Genomic DNA, 23,622 nt, shown 5'->3' with positions numbered 1-23,622 from the left:
AATTAATGTGAAAACAATGGCAATAACCTCATCATCTTCATTCACACTCTCATTTCACATTATATCATTTCACCCCAGGGACTGAAGTGGGGAATAGAAACATATTAAAATACATCACTAAGCCAAAACAAGAATAAGTTTGACATTTATTCCTCATATTCCCCATCAACCAACCCTAGCCTACGCTTCAAATTTACCTGCTTCTGTGGTGCTGTTTCTTTGCTGTTTATGTTTACTGAGACCTTCCATGACATCCTGAATTCGCCAAAGCTCCTTCTGAATCTGAGCACGCTGTATACCAGCTGATTCACTCTACAAAAGACAAATTCTTGCATTGAATGGGGTTTCTTCAAGAAAACTTTGAAGAGGCACTCAAGAATCATTACCTTTAATTAGAATAACATATCTTTGGTTCTAGGTATACCTGAACTTCTCCAAGCCGCTCCAGCTGGTCCTGCATGTGGTTCTTCGTGACAGTTACATCATACTCTAGCTTGTCATACTCCCGCCAAGCTCTTTCAAGCTCCTAATAATACATATAAAGTATTACATAAATGTATTTTGAAGGATCCACTGACTATAAGAGAGTCTTTCGTTAGTGTGCAGGAGAACAGGGTGACAAGGAGGGTGCCTAGAGTGATTCTCCTTTCACAAATGTCCTTGCCCCAATGGAACCTTTGGATGTAACTCATTGATACACTGATATGAGATGTACCATGTTAAACTTCTTTAGAGATAGTGAGGTGGAGAAATAATGATGTGGTCCCTAAGAATAAATAACAAGCAACTACAGTATGATTTTTAAGCACTCTTGTTTTATTGATTTATTTCAGGGGTCCCCAAACTAAGACCTGCAGTCCAGATGCCCCCCCCCCTCCAAGGTCATTACCTGTTTACCTGCCCTAAACTTTAGATTTTGGGTCACTCTAAGTCTGAAACAACTTGACGGCCCACAAACAACAACAAACCTAACTAACTTGGCTATCTCATCAGCCAAAAGCAGGTCTACACTTCCCATTGAAATATTGGCAATTTTATGCTGATTAAAACTGTCCTTCATTTTAAACATTGTATTGTTCTTTGAAGGTTTTTTTTTTGGCACAACAAATAAGATATGTGCAGTGTGCATAAGAATTTATTTATGTTTTAATTTTTCTAACTACAGTCCCTCCCCCCACCCACCAGTCTGAGGGATTGTGATCCAGGATTCTGCTTAAAAACCCTGAGGACCCCAGATTTATCTGAAGACTAGGCACCCTCTCTTAAGTAATAAAAATATGATCACCCCGCCCCCACCCCCCCAGGTTTTATGACATTTTTCAGTATGCTAGTGAAAATAGACAGCAGTATGCAGGAGTGGCATATTGAAAGAATGATTTGGTGAGGAAGTGCTTCTGTGCCCCATTAATGGCAAGGAAGGTTCAGTTCAATTCTCCCCTAATGACATTCTAGAACTTCCTAATCACTATGGAAGACCACCTGGGTCCTCCACATCTTTTCATGTATTTGCAGATTTACAAAGAAAATCGATGAAGGCTCGAACACTTGTGCAGATTTCTCATTGCTAGCCCCTTTCCAAAATAGAGTCATTTTGTTGCTCTACTGTACCAAAATGAATGCTGCTCCTTCCCACTGTACTCTGGCAATCATGACAAAGTAATGTAGGCTAGGCAGTAATAAAGAGCAAACTTGTAGACAGCCAATTAAAAAAATACCTGCACAAAGAACCACCACTTAACACACTACTGAGTTTTACTAGCTAAAGAAAAATTGCATTACTTACTGCTGTAGCTCGAGACACTTCTCGACAAGTGCTAAGGAGTCCATTCTGTAAATCATCCCTCTGTAAGATGACATTTTGTATGGCGGCTGGATTTTCTGCATTCATTTCTATCTCTTGGCTGGCTGATAGCAAAGCTTGCTCAAGCGTGTACTAGAGTAATAAAAAGAATAATTTTTAATGTTCTGCATCATTGGACAGATGTTCCTTTTACTTCACTTATCAGCGTTCTGATAACAAAGCATGAAAAATAACATCCAATTGGGACAATAAATATAATTATCCTACTTTTTCTTTGTGCAGCTGCTGGAGTTTCTCTTCAAGGGCTTGCACCACTTTGTCTTGTTCACATAATCGGCTGAGCTTAGTCTAGTGTGGAGGAGAAGATGATGATAATTAGAGCCAGCAGTTTCTCGGGACATTGACAACAGAGGTACAGCTTGCCCTTTTAACTACACAGAGGCACACCAACATATCTATCATGACTAAATTATTCACATATTATATACTGAAGCCAGAATGAGGTGCCTTTATTTAGCACTTTGAGCCAGCAACAGTCTGTGTACATATAGCAACTTACTTGCCCATTCTCATGGTGTATAAGGAACATTAGGCTTCCTACTCATCATAAAGGATTGATAGTACCTGCATAAACTCTTCATGTAGGCAATTGTACACAGAAACTGGGACACTGAAGAAAACCAGCAGGTGCCCAGTGTTGGGCAATAAAAGGGGTTTTAGAAATGTAGAATCTTTGAGCTCTTCTATTTGCAAAAGGTTTCTGCAATTGCTTGTTTATAAAGAAGGCAGAAATATTCCAGTAAAGTTAAGTAAATGGGTAGCTAGCTATCTATAATACAAAACTATGCACTGAAGGCACACTTACCTTAGTATTGCACACATTGCAAAACACATGATATAGTTATTGAAGATCTGGGATAGCATGACCAATATAGTGCTAATATATTGGATCAAATATTGTTTAGCTTACAAGAGGTACCAGGAACATGCATGTATTCCCAATGGTGAAACAACATATCCTCATAAAAAGATCTACGGCACCGGCCCAGTGTGCTTGTCCGAACGTATCTCCTTTAGGATCTTCTAGGGAGGCCCTGTTCTCGACCCCACCTTTATCACAAGTGAGTCTGGTGGGGACGAGAGACAGGGCCTTCTCAGTGGTGGCCCCGCGCCTGTGGAATTCACTCCTGGGGAAATTAGGTCATCAACATCCCTCCTCTCCTTCAGGAGAAAGCTGAAGACATGGATATGGGACCAGGCATTTGGGTAATCTGGCAGGGTAACAAGGTAATGATGACCAGAGTTGGAAAGGACTATGGCAATGCTAAACGGATTGACGGATTTTAGAACACGATGAACACGGGCTATAGAGCGGTTTTAATTGATATTGTATTGTGTTGTATTGTACTGTATTAATTGTCTATTTTTAATCTATTGTGTTATTGCTATTGCATTTTATTGTAATTGTGGGCATCGAATTGTGATGTAAGCCACCTTGAGTTCCCCCCTAGGGGGTGAGAAAGGTGGGGTAGAAATGACCTAAATAAATAAATAAATAAATAAATTTCGCATGCTTTTAGTACTACAAACAAATGTTTATTTTAAAGTAAGGGTCTGGCTACCAAGTCATATAAAAATGTGTCTCAAAACAGTGCAATTTTGGTGCCCTGTTCTTGAAAAAGCATAGAGAGCTTTGGATGACATTCTAAATTTTACAGTCTTTCAAACACAGACTACTTATAGCACATTTAAACTCTTGTTTCAGAAATTCTGGAAGATGTGACCCAATGTCATCTTGATCCCTAACCTTTTTAAAAAAACCCTAGTAAAACTTAATAGTTTTCCACATACAGGAATACAAAAGTACTCACATCAATATCCAGGTCTTCTGATCTGTATTTGTACAGAGTACCCCTACATTCATCTTGTGAGAGCTATAATAAGGAAGAACACTGCCATTAAAACCACTTCACTAAAATCATGCAAAACAATGTATTGTCAAAAGTTAGCATTTAATCAAGTATAAATGACTTCACATTGAAATGTTAAGTCTGACTGCATTTAATCAACACAGCATGTTAAACTGAGTTTATAATGGAATGCAAAATAATGATTGCCAGAAAAGGGAATACACACCCAGAACTATTTATTCTAGCAAGGAAGTTAATCAAAGCTGAGACAGGAATCACAGTCCATTTGTAATCTTCAGATATCACAGAAGTGATATAAATTTAGTTTTGGTAATAGTCCAAAAATGCAAGAATCAAATCAAGCAAATAAGGAGGAGTGGATAAATCAGCTTCACTGATGCAAACAATCTGGCACCATGCAAGTGGAGAATAATTAATTAAACTCCTTATGAAAATTCTGAACACTGAACTCCATCTTGCATTTGTTCTATCTCCAATAAAAAAATCAAGCAGAGTTACTTGAGAATTTCAAAAGATATTATCTGCTTGGAGTTACAAAAATGGACAGCATGAATATACTGGCTTTGACATGCAGCTTCGGTTACTTTGCTGCATTCCCCTCAGCTTTGTTTTAAAGACTTTCAACACACCAAGAACATGTCTATACTACAAATGTTTGGAGGACATATAGCTTTTGCTTTTTTTTTTTTTTTTAACAAATTACCGGATAGAGAAGTAACATTTATGTGAAGTTACACTTAAGGCTGTATGAAAGAAATACAGCCAACTCTGAGAGTGGATGATTAGACAATAGAGATTCTGCTGTGGCCTGAAGAAATCGTTGAAGATTTCTAAATGACTGTAGGAACTTTAGAATAATTACATTTTCCAAATTTTTGTCCTACTAGATACAGATCCACTTTTGTTATTTATACCTTCCTTGCTATAAATTTATGCTAAATGGACCAGCAGAGAACACAATGAAATTGGAGTTGTAAAGACAAAATGTTGTCTGCACATTAACTTTGTACCACTTCTATGCTTTAGACCAGGGGTCCACAAACTTTTTAAACAGAGGGCCAGGTCACAGTCCCTCAAACTGCTGGCGGGCCAGATTATAATTCTAAACAAACACGAATGAATTCCTATGCACACTGCACATATCTTATTTATAGTGCAAAAGCATTTAAAAACAATACAATAATTAAAATTAAGAACAATTTTAACAAATATAAACTTATTAGTATTTCAATGGAAAGTGTGGCCCTGCTTTTGGCTGATGAAATAGGATTGTTGTTGTTATTGTGTGCTTTCAACTAGTTTCATACTTAGGTTGACCCTGAGTGAGGGCCGGGTAAATGACCTTGGAGGGCTCCATCCGCCCCCGGACCTTAGTTTGAGGACCCCTGCTTTAGACTGTCTGCTAGCAAGACAGTTTTAAAAAAATATACAGGATAGAATCACATGGACATTTGAGCAATTTTCAGATGAATAGCTGTGTTAGTTTGTTGAGACAAAACTTATCTCAATGCAGAGATAGAGTGTCATGATTTCACTTTAACTACTTTTTTTCATGTCAGGAGCAACTTGAGAAATTGCAAGTCGTTTCTGGTGTGAGAGAATTGGTTTTCTGCAAGGACATTGCCCAGAGGATGCCCAGATGCTTTTTAAAAATGTTTTACCATCCTTGTGGGAGACTTCTCTTGTGTCCCTGCACGGGGAGCTGGAGCTGACAGAGGGAGCTCAATATGCTCTCCCAGATTTGAACCACTGACCTGTCAGTCAGCAGTCCTGTCAGCACAAGGGTTTAACCCACTGCACCACCATGGGCTCCTTAACTACACTTTAACTATTATGGCAAATCTGATGTTTGTAGCTTAACAATTCACTAGACGTCTTTGGTTGAGAATTCCAAATAATCCTCCCTAAACTTAAAATCCCAGGATTCCATAGGAAGTTATGATAATTAAAATGGAGTCATAGCACTATAACTGTGAAGCATGAAAGGATCTGTTTCTCCTGAATTAAGGAGCCCCGTTGGCGCAATGGGTTAAACCCTTGTTGACCAAAAAAGTTGATGGTTCGAATCCGAGGAGTAGGGTAAGCTCCTGTTTGTCGAGCTCTAGCTTCCCATGCGGGGACATGAGAGAAGCCTCCCAAAGGATGGTAAAACATCAAACATCCCCTGGACAACATCCTAGCAGACAGCAAATTCTCTTACACCAAAAACGACTTGCAGTTTCTCAAATTGCTCCTGATACAAAATAATAATAATAATAATAATAATAATTAATAATAATAATCTTGAATTAATGAATGGAGAACTGGTTTAATATAATTGGAATACTCCCAAATTCCTAATCATGATGAGGAGATTGGGAATAAGTTGTTACCCCTATCACCTCCCTTCTCTGCCCTACCGTTTAACAAAGATATGGTCTCATCAGCAGGAAAGGTCTGCTTTAGTGAAAAAGAGTGCCATGGTAAACAATTTAAACTGAATGTGTGCAAACTCTACACAGGAGACAACCTATTTATTTTCACTAATGGGTTGTTTCAATGCAGACATCATGTTATAACATGTTTAAAGCCGACATGAATGGCCAGAAAGGAAGGAGAGGAAAATTGGAAAGCACACTCCTGATGGTTACCTTTGTATTAGGCCACTGCAATGAATATTTTTAAACATATTCACATTAAAACATACCTGTTCATTGCTCACTCACTAATCACCCTCTCTATTGTCACACGCACACATACAGACAGACAGATATACATATTATTGTATTCAGAATAATATTATACACCGTATTGCTACTTTTAAGGAAGAACTACAAAAGCAAGGATGAGGGAAAGGCTGAGCCATACAAGCATTCCAACTGCAGAATAAACCCTAAGAAAACTTTTTAAGTGTTTCATTTCAAGGCATATTCTCATGCAAATGCATTAGGTGACAATCTGAAATTATGCACAGTGTATTAAAGCCATAGAAGTAGCCTTGATTTGAAATGAACATTGAATGGGATGAGTATCAGGAGGATGAAAAAGCCACAGCACTTTTTGAATGTCATGAAGTTTACAAGTTTTAATTTGGTGTTGGTATTATATTTAATACCTGACAGGACTTTCCCATTTATAAAACCATCTGAATATATATACTACAGATTCCATTTGATAAGAGAAAGAATTGAAGAATGGAAATATTTATTTTTTTAAAAAAATAATAAAATACATATATGCTCAAACATGGCCTATGTATATCTGGCCAAGAAAAATGGTATGCACTAGTTTTCTAGAATCACACTGTGGATGTGTAACATTTCTGAAGTGGCCTCTAGAGCTCATGCTCAATATCGTTATAAGCAATTCTGAAAACTTTACCAATTCTCACACTTTCTAAGTTCAAGATTTATTTTTACATCAAAATACCTGTTGATCAATTAGATTTCTTGAAAAAAACATATATAGTCTTCTTCTTTGAAAATGTCTTTGGCAGAAGCCTTATCTCATTTTTTTCTGTGACAGAATTTCAAATAGAATAATGATTTCACCCATGGCTGATATACAATATAACATCAAATCACTGCTTAGTATTACATAAGAAAGATTAGGTCTTATAAAGTCACTACTACACTAGACCCAATTAATCAATGGGACTTTGGCAAATCAATACAAATCACATTGATTCAATAGGTCTACCTTTGTTGGAACTAACCATTCTTCATATGCTCATTACTCTCTTTCACTTCGATTAACCTTATTGGTTTTTAACAAACCAGAGTTTTCAGCTATACTGAAAGCAGCAAGTCACATGGTTTGATGCTATATGTGAACTGAACCATAACTTTGGTGTCAGAAACCATTCTTCCAATTCCTTTGTATGCATAGAGTGACAGGAGGTTATTATTGGCTCCAAAACTGCAGACTGAATAAGTAGTTAATTTATAGAAAATGAAAAGAGAGAAAAGCTTTCAATCATTCTCGGTAATTTATAGGCTCTTTAATGGGGAAGCATGGTGTGCCTCTGAAAGGTTATCAGACTTCTTGGTTTAGAAGATCAATACTGACAGAGATGTATGGTAGCCATATAGGATCTTGCTCAGGTATGGAATCCAGGACATATGCAACATGTATGTCTCCAAATCCTGAAACTACCCTTTATTATTAAATCAAATTTCGTCTCACAAAATGCTTCAAAAACTTGTATAACAAAGAGATTCTACTGTTGATGGTTCCCAAGTTCCATAGAAGCATTACTGAGAAGTCTTGCCTTTAGGGAAATGTGTCTGCTCAAAGGCAGAACTGAATTCTTTCAATTGAACGCAACAATGAAAATATAGTTTAATTTCAAAATCCTAACTCAAAAAAGTAAAAATACTGTAAACTTTACAGGCTAGTCATAGAAGATTGACACTAAAACTATAGTGGTGACTGACTCAGGTGATTTAGTTTCTAAGACGGTTTTTAAAACAAAACAAAAAAATAGACAAACAAAAACACAGTATTATGATTAACTGAAAGATGAAGGCACTGGGTATATCTCATAAGATATTCCATAGCAGAATTTAATTGAAAGACAAGCCAAGAATTTCATTCTATTTCCCCGAAATGCTTAGAATCAAGACAGCTGAAGGTTGATTAATTTCAAATCACAATGTAATAAAAACCTATTTTTAAAAACTGAAGATCAGATTCAAGAAACAGTGCCACCTAGCGTCAACACACAAGCACTGACTATCAGAAATTCCTTTTCAATTCAAAAATCCCCCATCTATAATTGTGGAAGATTTTGTTAGGATGAAGGAAGTTTCTGGACACAGAGTTAGATTGTTAGTTCTTTCAGTTCGGGAACTGTTCACACTGGAAGCAACTCTCTGGAGTTTCAGATGGGGTCTTTCCCAGCCCTGCAAGGAGATGATGGGGATTGAATGTAGGAACTTTTGCATGCCTAGTGAAGTACCCTGCCACTGAGCTGTAACTTCACTCAGTATGGATAGCAACAGTACATTAGGGCAGAGGAAACTCTGCATTATATTGAGTCAGATCACTCATCTATCTCACCCACTATTGCAAACTATGACTAGCCAGGGTTTCACCAGGGTTTCAGGCACTATTATTTCCTAACTGTACCTGGACATTTTAGGTATGACCTGGTGAATATAAAACATTCTTAAATCAGAGTTTGGTAATGTTACCAGGGTGGACTACACCTCCTAGAATAGTCCCAAGTAATATGGATATATTAAGTTTTGAATAAAATGATTTGGCAACTTGGGGAGTAAGGAGACACCAATACAAAAAGCTGTGCAGTTGGAGAAACAGCATGTATTGCAACTAAACTAATTTTTACAGAGCAGAATTAAAGAGACTCAGACTTTGTATCAGTATAAGTGGCATTTTAGCTCATACTAATCAGCTAGGGCTATAGTCTCAATGATATAGAACAGATGGTGGTAAAATATCTTACTCTAAAGTTATGTCTGAAATCTATGACCTAGATAGTTCTTAACCTTTGGTCCTCAAGGTATTTTGGACTTCAGCTCCCACAATTCCTAACTTCTGGCAAGCTGGCTGGGACTTCTGGGCATTGAAGTCCAAAACACGAAAGAGGCCCAAAGATTGAGAACCACTGATATATCATTTTGATAAAATGACTGCCTCTGAATTGAGTGAAATAGAACACGAAGTTTTTAATGTATTTTCAAAAGAAAATCTGACAACACGGAAAAGATGAGACTAGTAAGGGAACACAGACCTTTCAAGAAATATCTATCCTCTATCCTTCCATTAGGGGGCTAGATTGATGTAAGCACGTACATGGCATCCAGATAGGTGTTTTGGACATAAACACACCTCCTCTTATGATAATATCTAGTAACGATGGACAATGACAGGCACTTTCTGTGGTAGCAGCTTGAAAGGATCCCCCATGCAGTGGTTCTGCCTGCATGTGGAGTTGATCCTTTGTAGGCTCTAGCCATGCAGAGAGCACAGTGCTACCATGCACCTTCCCATTTCCATGATTTTCCAAGCAGTTGCGGGAGTATGATACTGGTAAGGTCAGGCTCACCATCAGGCTGGGGCTTCCAAACATTACAGGCGTCCACCATGTGGCAAGCGGCTGCCTGTTACCAAATTTAAAAATAAGTTATTTGTGTTTTGCAACTCATACAGAAGTTTTACGTATCTAGCAATCCAAAACATGCAATGCAACTCAAGTAAGGAAGCTTCATGGATTCATGAACAAAGGTTAGAAAAATATTTTAAATCATTTGGCTCAGAGCCTTAAAATCATTTGGTTTAGAGCCACCAAAAGCTCTGTGAAGAGTGAATTGCTTATGGAGTTAAAATTATCATAAAAATACAAGTAAAGTATTTGCTTAACCCACCCACCCCCTAGAAAAAAGCACCTACTCACTTTACATACCCATTTTCATTCTCTCTCCTCACTTTAACTGAACTCGTGATTTTCTCACCAGTTTGGTGTAGGATATTTGATATTAATGAAAATGATTTGCTGGAAAGCTGTTGCTTCAAGTGTTTTTTGGGGAATTTTTTTACAAATACAAAGATAAAAACAGAAAAACACTTCACACCTGTGTTTTAGCTAAACTAAGTCTCTAGAGGAAACAGGCATCCAAAAATGACCAAGCATATTAGCCTTGAAGAACTTCCCAAAGTGAAACAATTAAGTATGGATTAATTTACTTTAAAATGACAAAATTGTACTGTTCCAAACCTATGAATAATTAAACCCATGAATCAGGTTGGTAAAGTAAATGACAAATACTGTGCTCTAAATGCATTCATTAACTACAGCAGATTTAAAGAATCTACCTAAGTTACTAATTACCTTTCAGTTAAGTGGGCCTATGTTGACTAAAACTATCAATGGAATTTAGGCCTATTTAGGCTTATACAAGGACTCTTTATATTTCTATTGTAACTTGAAAACCTTTACTTTAGCGCTTATCTTTTATTTTGATAAACTAAATGATCCAAATTGTCTGTAAGCTATGGATGTGATCTCTAGTGTCTCAGCCAAATAGCAGATTGTGAAGCCAACATGTTTCCTCCATTTCAATAATATTGCACACTACGGTTGTTGTTTAATTTGTGTGAATTATTACTTACAATAGGAAGCAAGGAAAAACATGTTAAGCTAAATGTTAACAAAGCACATGTTTGAGCAAAGTTGTAATGGCACAGAGAGCATTTCATCACAACATTAGATATAGGAAGCATCCAACCGTTTGCAAAAACTGTGGACATTTTTTTGCCCAAATTGGAAAGGTTACCAAGTCTTGTCCCGATAGTGTGTATTTTGTATTTAACAGCTGCTTAGGGCAGAGATATTTGGCAGATCCAGGTTCTCCCACCACAGCTGCAATGACAGAAGGTGCATCTGCCTAGTTCTCTGTGTCATGCATCAATTGCATGACAAGGAAAGTTTCTCCAGGGACATGCATCAATGACCTTAACATGCTGGTGGTCAAAGCTTGAGTTAAGAGATTCACTTTGTTTAAGAGCTGGCGAGCTCTAAGATTGAAAAATATATAATGCCATTCATTTAAAAAGTAAAACTAATAATATGATGCCAAATATTTTATTTAACACACAGTAAAATCTGTTAATATTGCTACAGTGTTCAGGATAAATCATACCAATAGATTTCTAACGGATATGTTGATGTTATATTTCCATTCAGCACATTTCCCCTCTGCACATTTTAATCATGACTGAGACTGACTTTGTTTGCTGTGACTTTCTGAACACGCTGCCCTTAGGAGCTATAACCCCCAGATCAATGTTTTGATCCTTTTTAACTCCCAAGGGCAAAAAAGCATCTGGTCGGGAACCTACAACAATTAGTAAATTCATTGCTAAAATGAGAAGCTGCCAGAAATGACAAGGTAAACACCGCTGGCATGCTTTTGCAATAAATAAAACAAGACGTTCCTTCAAAGGACAAAGAAAAGAAAGAAAACGGATTGCATAAATCCATGCTACAAATGTTGGAAGCTTGTTGGCATTTTGATTAATTAACTAGATTACGCTGCTGAAAACAGCAATTTCCCAAATATCCTGAAACAGATAAAACTTACTGAAACGGGTACACTCAATATTCAATGACAAGTACGTTCAGCAAAGCCATGCTAGCGATATTGCAACGTTTTATAAAGCACAGATGACTTGTGGTTTTCCAAAACAAATAGGAGGAACACCAATGTTATGGGTAAACTGGAGGGGACAACCAAAAACTGTCACTCGAGGAAAAATTTTGCAATGATAAAAAGCAATTTCATTCACTATCCAAGACCTTACTTGATGGTACAGTTGTGGTCTAAGCGCCGAGTTCTCAATCATAGTGTGAACCATGATGATTAAAGGTTCATTCTCTTTCATCTATTTCAAATCAGGAGGAGCATACAGCAAACATCAGTTTACAGCACGGCTAGATTTGAAAGACGACACTGTAAATATAGCCTCTACTTTAATTGTTTTCTGTTAGCGTAGCAATTCAAACTTCTGAACATTGGAAAGGATTGCTAAAGCCAAAGTTGGAAACCTATGCATTTAAACTAGAATGGCCTACAAACTAGAGTAGGTTTAAAGCAGTTCATATCACTCAACATTTTAGATGATTCCTGCAGAAATTTCAGTTAGAATTTTTGAAACATCTCTAAAAAGCTCGTAAATGCTAGCTTCATTAAATTATTCCCTCTCACAAATAAATAGATTTAACAAAGTAAAAACACATAAACTGTCTCAAAATAGCTACTGGACAAAACCAGAATTTTTGGAGTCACTCCAATGAGAAATATGGGAAGAAACACAGAAGTCTATTAATGTACTCGGCAGGTTGTTGAATTCTGTACATTTTTTCCCAATCAAAAGCCTATTAAATCCCTGAATTTGTAAATATTGTATCACTATAATTAAACTCACAAATTTTGTATTTTGTCTGTTTGTTTGGTTTGTTCTGTTAGAAATGTAATATAAATGACTGGTTGCCCTGACACGACAAATAAATCACTATAATTTTAGCCCACAGTTGAATCCAATAGGAATCCAGTAGAACTGTTTCTATCAGCATAACTGAGGGCAGGGAAGAGGGAGAATTTTCTGTTATACTGGTATTGTAATACCAGCACAATGCCTGATTAAATTCCAGGGACTGTGCTTCTTACATCTTTTCACAGTGTGAACTGAAATGGATTTAGCTTTTGTAGTTCATGAATGTTCATCTGATAGCAGTTCTCAGAAATACCTTATGATTGCTCAGTGTAATAGCATAACATGAAATTTTCCTAGCTACTATATTCCCTTGGCTATAAAACCCGTCTTTTGCACATTTCCCATAACTATAATATTCATGATTGCATTGTAATTATTTGTATTAACTGCTTCTAAAAACAATTTTTGGAATGCCTGTCTGCTGATAAAGAGAAGTTAACCATAGATTTTAGAAGCAACTACCAAGCTTCATGGATAAAACCTCTCAATCATTTAAATAGGATTTGTAAACTCCATTAAAAAAAGGCAGATAGACACTTGGGCCTAGAATACAGAGTTGGAGCATGTATGGTTCTCCAGATGCTGTTGGACAGCAACCCCTATTATCTCTCATCACTGGATTTGTTGCTCAGATATGATAGGAGTTTTACATCAATATCAGATGTAATTCAGGATACTCCCCCCCCCCCCCCCCGCTTACTCCCGCTTTAAGGTTTCAGATCAGTTAGAATTTTATATACATCTTTAGTGAATTCATTAGAATTCACTAAGTTACATTCAGCCAGGAAATGTTGATTATGGCTGCCCTAATCTACCTTATTCAGAAAGTAAGTGCTTAATGACAGGTTCTGATGGAAGCCACATCACATTATAACTATGGAAACAAGAACTGCCTTGGTGGTTCAAATTTTGTTGTGGATTCATTTATAGTTATGCTGCCATCACCTGATGGATGTGTAGGTCTCGTCAGGACCCATATATCATTTTTCAGCTGTACTCGCTAATCAGGGATGGGAGATTGCTAATCCACTGATCATGAATTGGAGGGGTTTCTCTACGTGACTGGCTACTACTTCAAAACCATGTTAAGTGTCTCATAGGCAGATTTACAGTGGAAATATACATTTCTATATAAGAGAATGGCTTTCCCAAACAAATTTATCTAGTGTAAATTCTATTTCACATCCTTTAAAATATATATATATATATTCAATCAAATGGGGAAAGACTGGATCTTAGGAAAGCCAGTTAATCATTTTTTTCCAGTTGAGGCTACTCTACTGTGTACAACAGAAAAATTAAGATCCTACCCATCAAAAAGAAATTGAAAAAAATAATTGAAGTTTTATTGGATATTTTAATTCTACAGTTTATCATTTTCACTACTGATTCTGTGAGATAGCTTTGAACATACTTAAATAATAAAGGGGCAGAGTTATGTGAAGATAAACCCAATATTACAATTAACTGCAGGGAGCAGGAAAGCTTCAAGACAAGAAAGCTCCATGTTCTGTATTTCCATGCATACAAGTAGATTCTGGAGCTGGCTGCCTCTTTAATTACATCTGTATGCCAACCAAGACTAGGTGTTTTCTGAGACCCCCTTGCGGTTATGAATAATGACCACTACTTATGCAGAATAAGAGATAACATTCTTTTCTGGATTATACAGAACTGATCCTACAAGTAATCACAACTACAATTTACTCAAGGGCACTTTTTATAAACTTAGAAATGCCCCAGGGTAATATCAGGTATAAACATTTAAGATGCCCAAAGATTAGTATAATTCTGACTTCATACATTAGATTATTAAACAGCAAATATACAGTATGAATCCAACCCTGATTCAGATCTAAATCTGGTTGGATAATATACAGATTAAATTGGGATATGGAAACTTTCCGATAAAAGGAGAGTAAACCTTGGTTTATCATTATATGTAACTACTGTAAATCCTTGTTAAAATAAATCTAGGAACACTTGTGAAATTTATGTCATATGGTTTTTTACTTCCATAGCTCATCACCAATGACTTACAGAGTCCTACTCACTCCCTTTCCAAACATATGGTGCATACAGTGAATAAAGTCATGCTCAACTAATTAACTTTGGAACAACAGTAAATAAAAACATTAAAGATCTGCTGTTGGCATGAACTAAAAATCATGAGTTTCCCTATACGTCAGCAAAAATGGGCAGTGCACCGTACTTTATGTTACTATTGGATGGACAATGCACCATCCTCTGCAGTTGCCATGCACACTGGGTTGTAGATGATGTGCAACATTATGAATACTATGTGAAGTAAAATAATGCATTCTAACTTCGGGATGCAAATAAAGAAAAAGGGAAAGTCTAGAAAAAACTATCAACTCCTTTGTGAAGAGGTGGATAGAAAAAAATATGACAGCTATATATAGAATTCTTCCAGTTTATTTTTTAGCTGTTTTTCCTTGATAGAGAGGTCTTTTCCGGAAAAAAAATACTATGAAAAGTATATACTTATGTCCTAAACAAAAGTGTTAGTTTTTTATTTAGAACATGGAGATGAGGTGAGCAAAACCCAGATGTTAACTATGTATTTTTTTTTTTTAAAAAAAACTTCCTATTTTAAAATCCAGTGTGTATTCCATGTTAAAATACCATATATGTGACAGAACCTTATTTTGGCAGACTGTCTACAGCAGAGGACAATGAAATAGTAATTTTCTTAGTAACGAAAACTGTGCTATTTAAAATTGTTAAAACACTTTTATTACCTCATTATAAAAATTTAAGCAGAGAACACCAATAAAGCTTAATAAAAAAACCAGAATCAACATTTAATTAGACATAAAACATAAAAGAATAAGCTATGACTCCCACCTGATGATCCAAATATATGGCATTCCTTTGAAGGTGATGAGAAAGAATCTCATTCTAGTAACCAGCAATCAAAGATAAAGCAGGAAAGAAAGAGACACATACAAAGATGTGGAAAAGTCAGTAAGAAAAGAGAAAGAACTAAATAGATGAAATTAAATCATTTTTAGACTAATTTCGCGTATATTTTTTCACACACACACACACACAAACAAGCAGCTGTGAAAATTATCTGAATTCAAGAAAGGATTACATCACATTTTGGATCTTCCTAAAATTTACATTAGCAGCTTGAAGAGCTAATTAATACATCAAAATACAAGCAAATATGCAACCAAAGAACATCTCAGTTTAGTAAAGCATTAGTTTGCAGTTGCAGATTTAGAAATTGTAGGAACAAACACTTTTTCTGAAAATTCCACAAAATGAAGGAAAAAACATAATGGTCATATTGAATTCACACAGACAACTATAAACCCTTTGATACACTTGTGACCATCTCCTGGTTTTCAATACTGATTGCAAGTTATTTCAAAGATAAGAAAATGAAATTGCTACAACAGACCACAGTTATCACTGCTCTAACCTACACTGGCTTCATATTTTTGTGCAATCGATAAAACTTGTAAAATTTAGGCTTGACTCAGGTGAACTGTGTTTGAAAGCATTCCCTTCACGGTCACGGACTTTAATGTATTCACATATCCATATCAGAATTCAAAGGGTTAATAGTAGACCACCACAAATGGCAGGAAAACAATGATACTCTAAAAATCTACATTAGAGGAACTCAGCACCATTGGTACAATGCAAGCTTGGATTAATGAATGGCTAAAAATTAGTGAAGATGGCATATGACAAACATTACTTCATAGCTGACCTTTGGGCTGCTGGCCTCAAGTTTTAGTTGCATGAGTTGTGCTAAAGTGTGTTCCCGGATACTACTCAGTTCGGCTTGCTGCCTTCTCAGCTTTATAAGCAGCAGCGTGAGCTCCTCTGGCTGAAGGAGTATCGTATGAGAAGCCAAAGAGTGGAAAATAGGTTAATCTTTGTCCTGAACAAGATGTAATATTTATACTTGCATAAATGCTGCCTGTTATGCTACATCCAAACTTCATTAAACACTTTGATATAAGGGAACCGAAAACATTTCTGTATAGTATTTGAGGGTCAGATGGCATGGCAAAAATTATACGTGCGTATCATGTTAAGCCAGTGTTTTTGTTGACACACATGAGCAGGATAAAATTACACTATGTAACACTATTTTTGTTCCTGGGTTATAAATGCAATTTCCTAACTGGCTGTATCATAAAAACATGGAAAACGTTTATTAAACTGCAAAACTTTGTTTTTGCAGGACATCCTGCAGCACATTGTGGTCTAGTTTTACAATGAATATCTCACAGAGTCTCAACCAATTCAACATAGTTTGTGGCAGCCACAAAAACAAAGTTTCTGGAGTACAACTGCTACTTTCAAAACAAGTACCACACAATTAAACAGGAATAACACTTTCAAACCAGGAGAAGAAGGTTTATCAAATTTTGTTACATAGTGTTGTAGAGAGCCTTAATTTCATGCCCACCCCTTCCTTCTATACAGAGCTGAAAGAAATAGTTTTAAAGTTTTGCTTTTGCCAAGCTGTGATTTGTCTTGTGGCTTGACTGAAAAACCACAGTTAATGTGAACTCTTGACTACGTTTAGACTATGATTACTTCAATCCACTATTTTCAATACTAGGTTGTAATATTAATTCTGGGCCTATGATTAAGTAAAAGGTAAACACTCTGAAATCCCAGATCATATGGCATATCATATACTCCATGGTTATCATGATGTGTGTGTGAAGGGATGCCATGACTACACTTAAAAGATAGGAATAATAATGAAAGCTGGGAAGTGCATCCGCAAATGTGATGTTGTGAGAAAACTGGAAAATATAGAAACTAACAATGATACCTCAAAATGTAATCAGATTAAACATTTTTTAAACAAAAATCTATAAAATATAGCCCTGTGGAACTACATTTTAAAATTACAACATGCAAAACTAGCCCACTTTGTATTTTGTCTCCAATAGGGAAGTTATGGTAAGTATTTTCAAAAGTACGTATGTTTTTGATAGACCAATCAATTGTCCCAATAAATTGCATGCTCAAAGGAAACTACTGATACTTAAAAATCTACCATGAATTAAAAGACATGAATAGCCCATGGAGAATGAAGCCATGACCAGGGACATGTCCAATTATGCATAATACGGCATGGAGAGTTAAAAAATTGGATTTCCTCTGCTCTTGAACCAAATCAACTATTTTATTTTAAAACTAGGAAAACAGTAAATGCTCCATAATAAGTAATGTTCTTGGACTTGTGGCAATTTCCGAAGAAGCCAAGGTAGCACTTAGAGTAAAGCACAAATCAGAAATCTTCTCATCAACATTCACTATAGGAAACCCTTGTAGCTTCTTGAAAACCTCTAAAATATTACTCTCATTGCGATGTTCTATACTTGTCTCTTTCCTAACAATTTAAAAATGTTTTCTCTTGCACTTTCTCTTTATTCCCACATACACACACCTTTTGCAGCACACAAAAGCAGAACAGGACTTGTCTTGCATTAACTTTATTTGGTTCCTCTTCAGTGTGCACCTTGATGTCAGCCTTTCCTCAATTTCATCAGCACTAAACTTACAGTGGAAATCTCTGTTTAAATTATTCCTTTTATGCTATGTAAGGATTACTTAGTGCTACAGCCTTATATAGCTTTTTAAATCATTACTTTCTGAAACTTGAGACTAAGCTACAAAGGTTGGAAATCAGATGGAATTTTTTATTCTGATTACTAAAACATTGAACTAATGTTGCTGTGGTATAGACAAGAAGAATCTGCACACAGTCAGGACACCTGTGAATCTTCACAAGTGCAAATGGACAGATCCTTGAATACAATGGAAATGTCATACTGTTCACAAGATGTATTGCAAAAAAAATATGGTCCAAGTCCATTTCGCATCCAAAAAATTACACTGGATCCCCACAGAGTTTTAGAACAAGCCTCCAAGTGTGATATTCATAGCTGAACCACATGAGTTCTGAATTATGTAGTACAAATACTGAACTGAATACCCCAAAATATAGTTTTATCAGCCATGGCTGTGTTTAATAAAATCCAGCAGAGGGAGCAAGATTTATCTTCAAGAATAACAGGTTTCACAATGATTAATGCATATCCTACTTATATACATATCCACAGATGCTTCATTTGGAGAAACCCTATTTATAAATAGGAAAACATTACATAGAAGAAATAGAGGTTTCAGTTAGTAAAAGTAGTCATAGTTGGATAAAAGGTTTTCTTGAAAAAGTCTGCTAGAGAATGAACTGTAAAATACTTTTAATGATGTGAATAAAAATGTGCAATTAATAGGTAGATACTTTCTTTTCCCGAGATAGCACAGCATATAACAAACCGCCTACAGCACTAATTTTCTAGCGAACTGCAACTTCCATTCTAGAAAGGTAAAAAGCTCCTACAGAACTGAATTAATAACTTAGTGGTAGTTCAATTTGTGAAATGAACAGTAAAATCTCAAAGGTGCCTTGCTATTGTCCCAGAGATAGCTAAAATGAAGAGCTAGTGTGGGTAAAATGATAATTTTCTTTAACAGAGCCTGTGTTAATAAAAATGATGATTGAACCTAAAAGCAGCAGATTGCCCCTTGCAGAATTCAGAACAGAATGTGTTGAAATAGATTTGACCTGTTTGGAAGGAAGCTCGTCACTTATTCAAGCAGGAAAAAGAGAAAGCTGCATTTAATACAGGTTCCACCACAAAAATAGCTGTTATATGCTGCATTATATGGATTGTTCTTAAATAAAAATGATGGGCTAAATATAAAAATGCCACTCACCGTTTTTCCTTGTAAGCTCTGGGGACTAATAGGCTGTACACTCAGACTTGCTGGCATCGACCTTCTGTCAGGCACAAAGACATGTTGCTATGGGAAGAAAAAATAACCATGCACATTATAATTCAGGGTGCTTGTCAAAGCTATTTGAACCAAAGGTTAAGTATGATATTCTAAATATGATTTTTCAAAGGTTTATGAAAGGTGTCCAAAGTGAAGATACCAGTTAATAACTTGTCAGTATAAACATACTGAATTAACAGGACTTTCATCTTGAATTTCACAAATGTCAGGAAACTTCAACATTTAACATCTACAATAATGAACTGTTTCTCTATTTTAAAACCCCATGACCAATCACACATTCCACTTCATTTTCAGGAGGAACACAAGAAGAATAACAAGTGGAAAAAATAATATAATATAATATGTATGTTGTACATAATATTTATAGCCTGCTCTGGGGGCCAGTTTTCTTTGTCTGGGACCACCAAGGGGCCACAAGGACTTCTGAAAAAATCTTTAAAAAAATAAAACGGTAAGTAAACAGAAACAGAGGATTTAGCACCCAAAAAAAAGCTTCCAGAAAAGTAAATTTATCCCTCTCTTTTTTGAACAGAAAAATGACACAGAGGATAGTGAGGAGGGGTTACCCCCCACTCTGCTCATCCCTGTCTCAAAATTTCAACACACACACACACACAGACACACATATACATACATGCATGCATGCATACATGCATACATACATATATATATATGAATTTAGCAATGGGAGGAGAAGTGAGAATAATGTAAGATTTGTCCAAATAAATCTTAAATCATCATGCAAATATGCCTATCCTAAATCAAAAATACATTATTATTTTTCTCATGAGTGTTTTTTAATTAATTCCTCTTAAGTGGTAATACGACATTTGGTTCTTTTTTAAGCCATGTGGCACCAAAATGAAAAGGAAATAATGCTTCCAAGTTATATACCACATCTTGTTGAAGCAATAGTTACTGCAGAAAAAAGATTTGTAGGAACACCAATCTCTCACCTTCGAATGATGTGGCCTATGCCTGCGATCAATTGTTATATCTCCTCTTTGAACTGGTGAAGATACTTCTGATCTGTAGTTCCTCTGAGGGGAGTATCCTTGGAAACCTGCTATTGAACCATGGGAAGGTGATGTGGGAATCATATGCAATGATTGATCATTTATATTAATCATGGTTTTGGGACTACTTAAAGTACCGTGTCTAGTAAGAGTTGATTGCTTATTGTAAAATTGTCGTTGTTGCCATTCATAGAGTTGCCACATGGTGTCATCTCGCATAGATCTCCTTTTGTCATCAGGAGGCAGTGATCCAAGACTCTTGTCATAAATAGATGGTGTTACACTGCAGATGCTTTCCGGCCTAGATTTGGTGTTCCTTGGTAGGGTTCTGTATCCTTCTGGATACCGAGGTATAGCTTGGGCTCGATGGCTTGGCATGTTTCTTGGTAATGTCTGATATGAAATTATGCTGAAATTAAAAAAAAAATGCTTTCAGTAACTCAAAATGTAAGTAGCCACAGACATAAGCAGGACAAAAAAATTCTACTTCCTTCATTAATGTCTCTGGTTAATATGTATATCCCATCTATTTGGTCATATTACTCCTAATAATAATAAAAATAAAATGTAATACTTGTTCCTAACATATAAATGGCAAAGTATAGGCAAAAGAGAATTGTTTGTTAGCTCTGCTGTAAATGTATTGACATGGCACAGCGATGAAACAGTAGTTGGGAATACTAAAAAGGGATGAAACAAACTTCTATATAGGAAGTCTCTCTTCAAGAAAACTCTAAAGATTTGATAGATCTGGGTTTCATTTGAAAGATGGAAATGACTGCTTAAGAAAAAAAAGTCTCTTTCTGACACTGGAGAAATATAAACTGTAAAGTAGAAATAGGAGAAAAAGTCTGCTGACCCTTTAAGCATAGCCAAATATTTACAATCCTATAACTGAAATCTAATGAAACAGTTTTGAAGCATATGAATAGAATCTTTTGCTGCAGAGATGAGAGGAAGCTGAACTGGACCACCTATTTATCCAGAAAAATCAACATGGCTGCTTGGTTGAGGCAACAATCCCTACAATATTTTCTGCTTCATTGGCCTGCTGCTTCTATGTCCAGAGAAGAAAACTAAATAGAATAGAGGCTCTGTGGCACGAATCCATGATGTACTATATGCTACTCTAAGCAGCCTAAGTTTACATTCTTCTGTCATTGAAAACTTTCTTGGATCAGCCAGTCTAATGTGTTCTCAATTTTTTAAATGAAATCAAGTTTATGTTTTTAAATGGAAGTGGTGGTAGGTAATGACAATGACAGCAACAAGGATGATGAAGGCAGCCTAGTTCCATTTAACAAAGCAATTGCTTAAAGTTTGTTATTTTTGTCATCCTCCCAAGATAATTTTATCCTATACCAGTTCAAATCCGGATGAATTCATGCTCATGGTTTGGATATAATGAAAGGAGAGTTAGAAATATGATGCCTATTATCACGTTGTTAAGTGAAGTCCCCATGCTCTTGCTTGCAGAGGAACCTGAATCTTTGACAGTCACCGACAATATTTAAATATATAGTGGTCTTAAAACACTACTTTCACGTTTACAAGCTGATTTTATGAAAAAGGCAGGGAATAGTGTAGGAGGATAATTAAAAATATGTATTTCAAAAGGAATGAGGAATCTTTTACTTGCCTGCATCCAATTCATAAACAACCAAGTGTAGCTGGCAATTGGTATATTTAGCACATGCACTGGCTAGCTGGATGGAGCAGGTTTCCACTATTTCTATTTATGGTTATTTTAATATTACCCATTCACTACATAGCCTTTTGTATGATACTTTAAGTTTAATATAGCAATAGTACCTACAGAGATTTAAAGAAGTTCCTCCTTTATCCCAAAGCAATAAACAGTGGTATAAATGCTGCCCTTCTCTTTTACAAATTAGCTCCAAGCAAAGCCATAATTTCCAAGTATATGGCTTGTGTTAACAATTTCATCCATATTTAACTAACAAGATGTTCTCCATGATCAAGAGGATTTGAATCCTGCCAGTTAATGTTTTGTTAATAGCTCTGGCCATTATAAAAACTCCTAGAATGAAATGAGTTTGTTTTGGAGCACAGCCAATGTAATAATGCTGTGACAAAAGCTAAAAAGGAACTCAAAAGGGAAGTATTCACAGCTCCTATCACTGAAATTGAAAATACAAGCCATTTAATACAAATATAATGTGATGAAATTATCTACTGCAATGTCCAAATTACTCATTTTTATGTGATGCGTTCCAATATGTATCACATGTTTGGCACATCTAACGCTGATTGTATAATTGCAAGAATGGGATGAAACCATGATCATTTCTCTCCTTACATGCAATTTTGGTTTTTTTATTGTGTTTTAAAAAAATAAAGTGTGGTTCAGTGTTATTGCACTGATATTACTGATAAGGCTGGTTTACAGCCAGGGCTTGTATTTTGTTTTCAAGTCTTGGTTAATAAACTGTTATATACTGTTAAATGGTTGTTGTTTTGATTTATTATATTATTTTTGTTATTATTTTGTTGATAAGCATTTTAATGTGATATGTTTTAACTGTTCTGTTGGGCTTGGTCCCATGTATGCCACCCTGAGTCCCTTCGGGGAGATGGAGGTGGGGTATAAAAATAATGTTGTTGTTGTTGTTAAAGGTACTCATGGTTTCGTCCAAAATCTGTGCAAATATAATTCACAGTTAACTCTTAAAGAGAAAGGAAGAGATCTATGTTTATCACAAGAGGAAAAAGAAAACTGCAGTACAGATCTTAACTTAAACATTTTACAGAATTAGGCCATGCTACGTCTGTATCAGAATTTTGTTCTGACAAATGTTCAATTTCATTCAACCATTTAAATGTAAAAATTGGTGCTGCACAAAATGCATATCAGTCTTCCAAGATACTCTCTAATACTCCCAACAGTAATATTTAAAAATCTGACCATTCTATTAAATACTGATGCCCCTTTCCCCTCCCAACCAGTATAATTTATCAGTGTTTATAATATTTTTACCAAGCTTAATTA

The 23,622-nt window shown here is 35.9% G+C and overlaps 1 protein-coding gene across 20 annotated transcripts in view; it reads right to left on the bottom strand.

The window, feature by feature from the left end:
• The window catches only part of PLEKHA5 (pleckstrin homology domain containing A5), a 187,089-nt gene that overhangs the window by 15,507 nt on the left and 147,960 nt on the right, over positions 1–23,622 (bottom strand). For 8 of the 20 annotated variants that reach the window (XR_009631569.2, XM_067469300.1, XM_060776609.2 and 5 more), the window contains 10 exons: positions 20,553–21,021; positions 19,513–19,599; positions 16,475–16,594; positions 15,598–15,651; positions 12,037–12,117; positions 3,673–3,735; positions 2,069–2,149; positions 1,784–1,933; positions 425–526; positions 198–312 (listed from right to left, as the gene is read on the bottom strand). Coding sequence is in view for 19 of the 20 variants with exons in the window: in XM_067469300.1 (XP_067325401.1) it covers positions 198–312; positions 425–526; positions 1,784–1,933; positions 2,069–2,149; positions 3,673–3,735; positions 12,037–12,117; positions 15,598–15,651; positions 16,475–16,594; positions 19,513–19,599; positions 20,553–21,021 (1,322 nt within the window). In the remaining variant the exon portion in view is untranslated. Of the gene's footprint in view, positions 1–197; positions 313–424; positions 527–1,783; positions 1,934–2,068; positions 2,150–3,672; positions 3,736–12,036; positions 12,186–15,597; positions 15,652–16,474; positions 16,595–19,512; positions 19,600–20,552; positions 21,022–23,622 lie in introns of those variants that run through there. The other 12 variants (XM_060776610.2, XM_060776618.2, XM_060776614.2 and 9 more) reach the window with 8 other exon arrangements.

Source organism: Anolis sagrei, chromosome 5 (genome assembly GCF_037176765.1).
Source record: "Anolis sagrei isolate rAnoSag1 chromosome 5, rAnoSag1.mat, whole genome shotgun sequence".
Taxonomy (NCBI): Eukaryota; Metazoa; Chordata; class Lepidosauria; order Squamata; family Dactyloidae; genus Anolis; species Anolis sagrei.
This window is presented reverse-complemented; position numbering and strand designations above follow the sequence as displayed.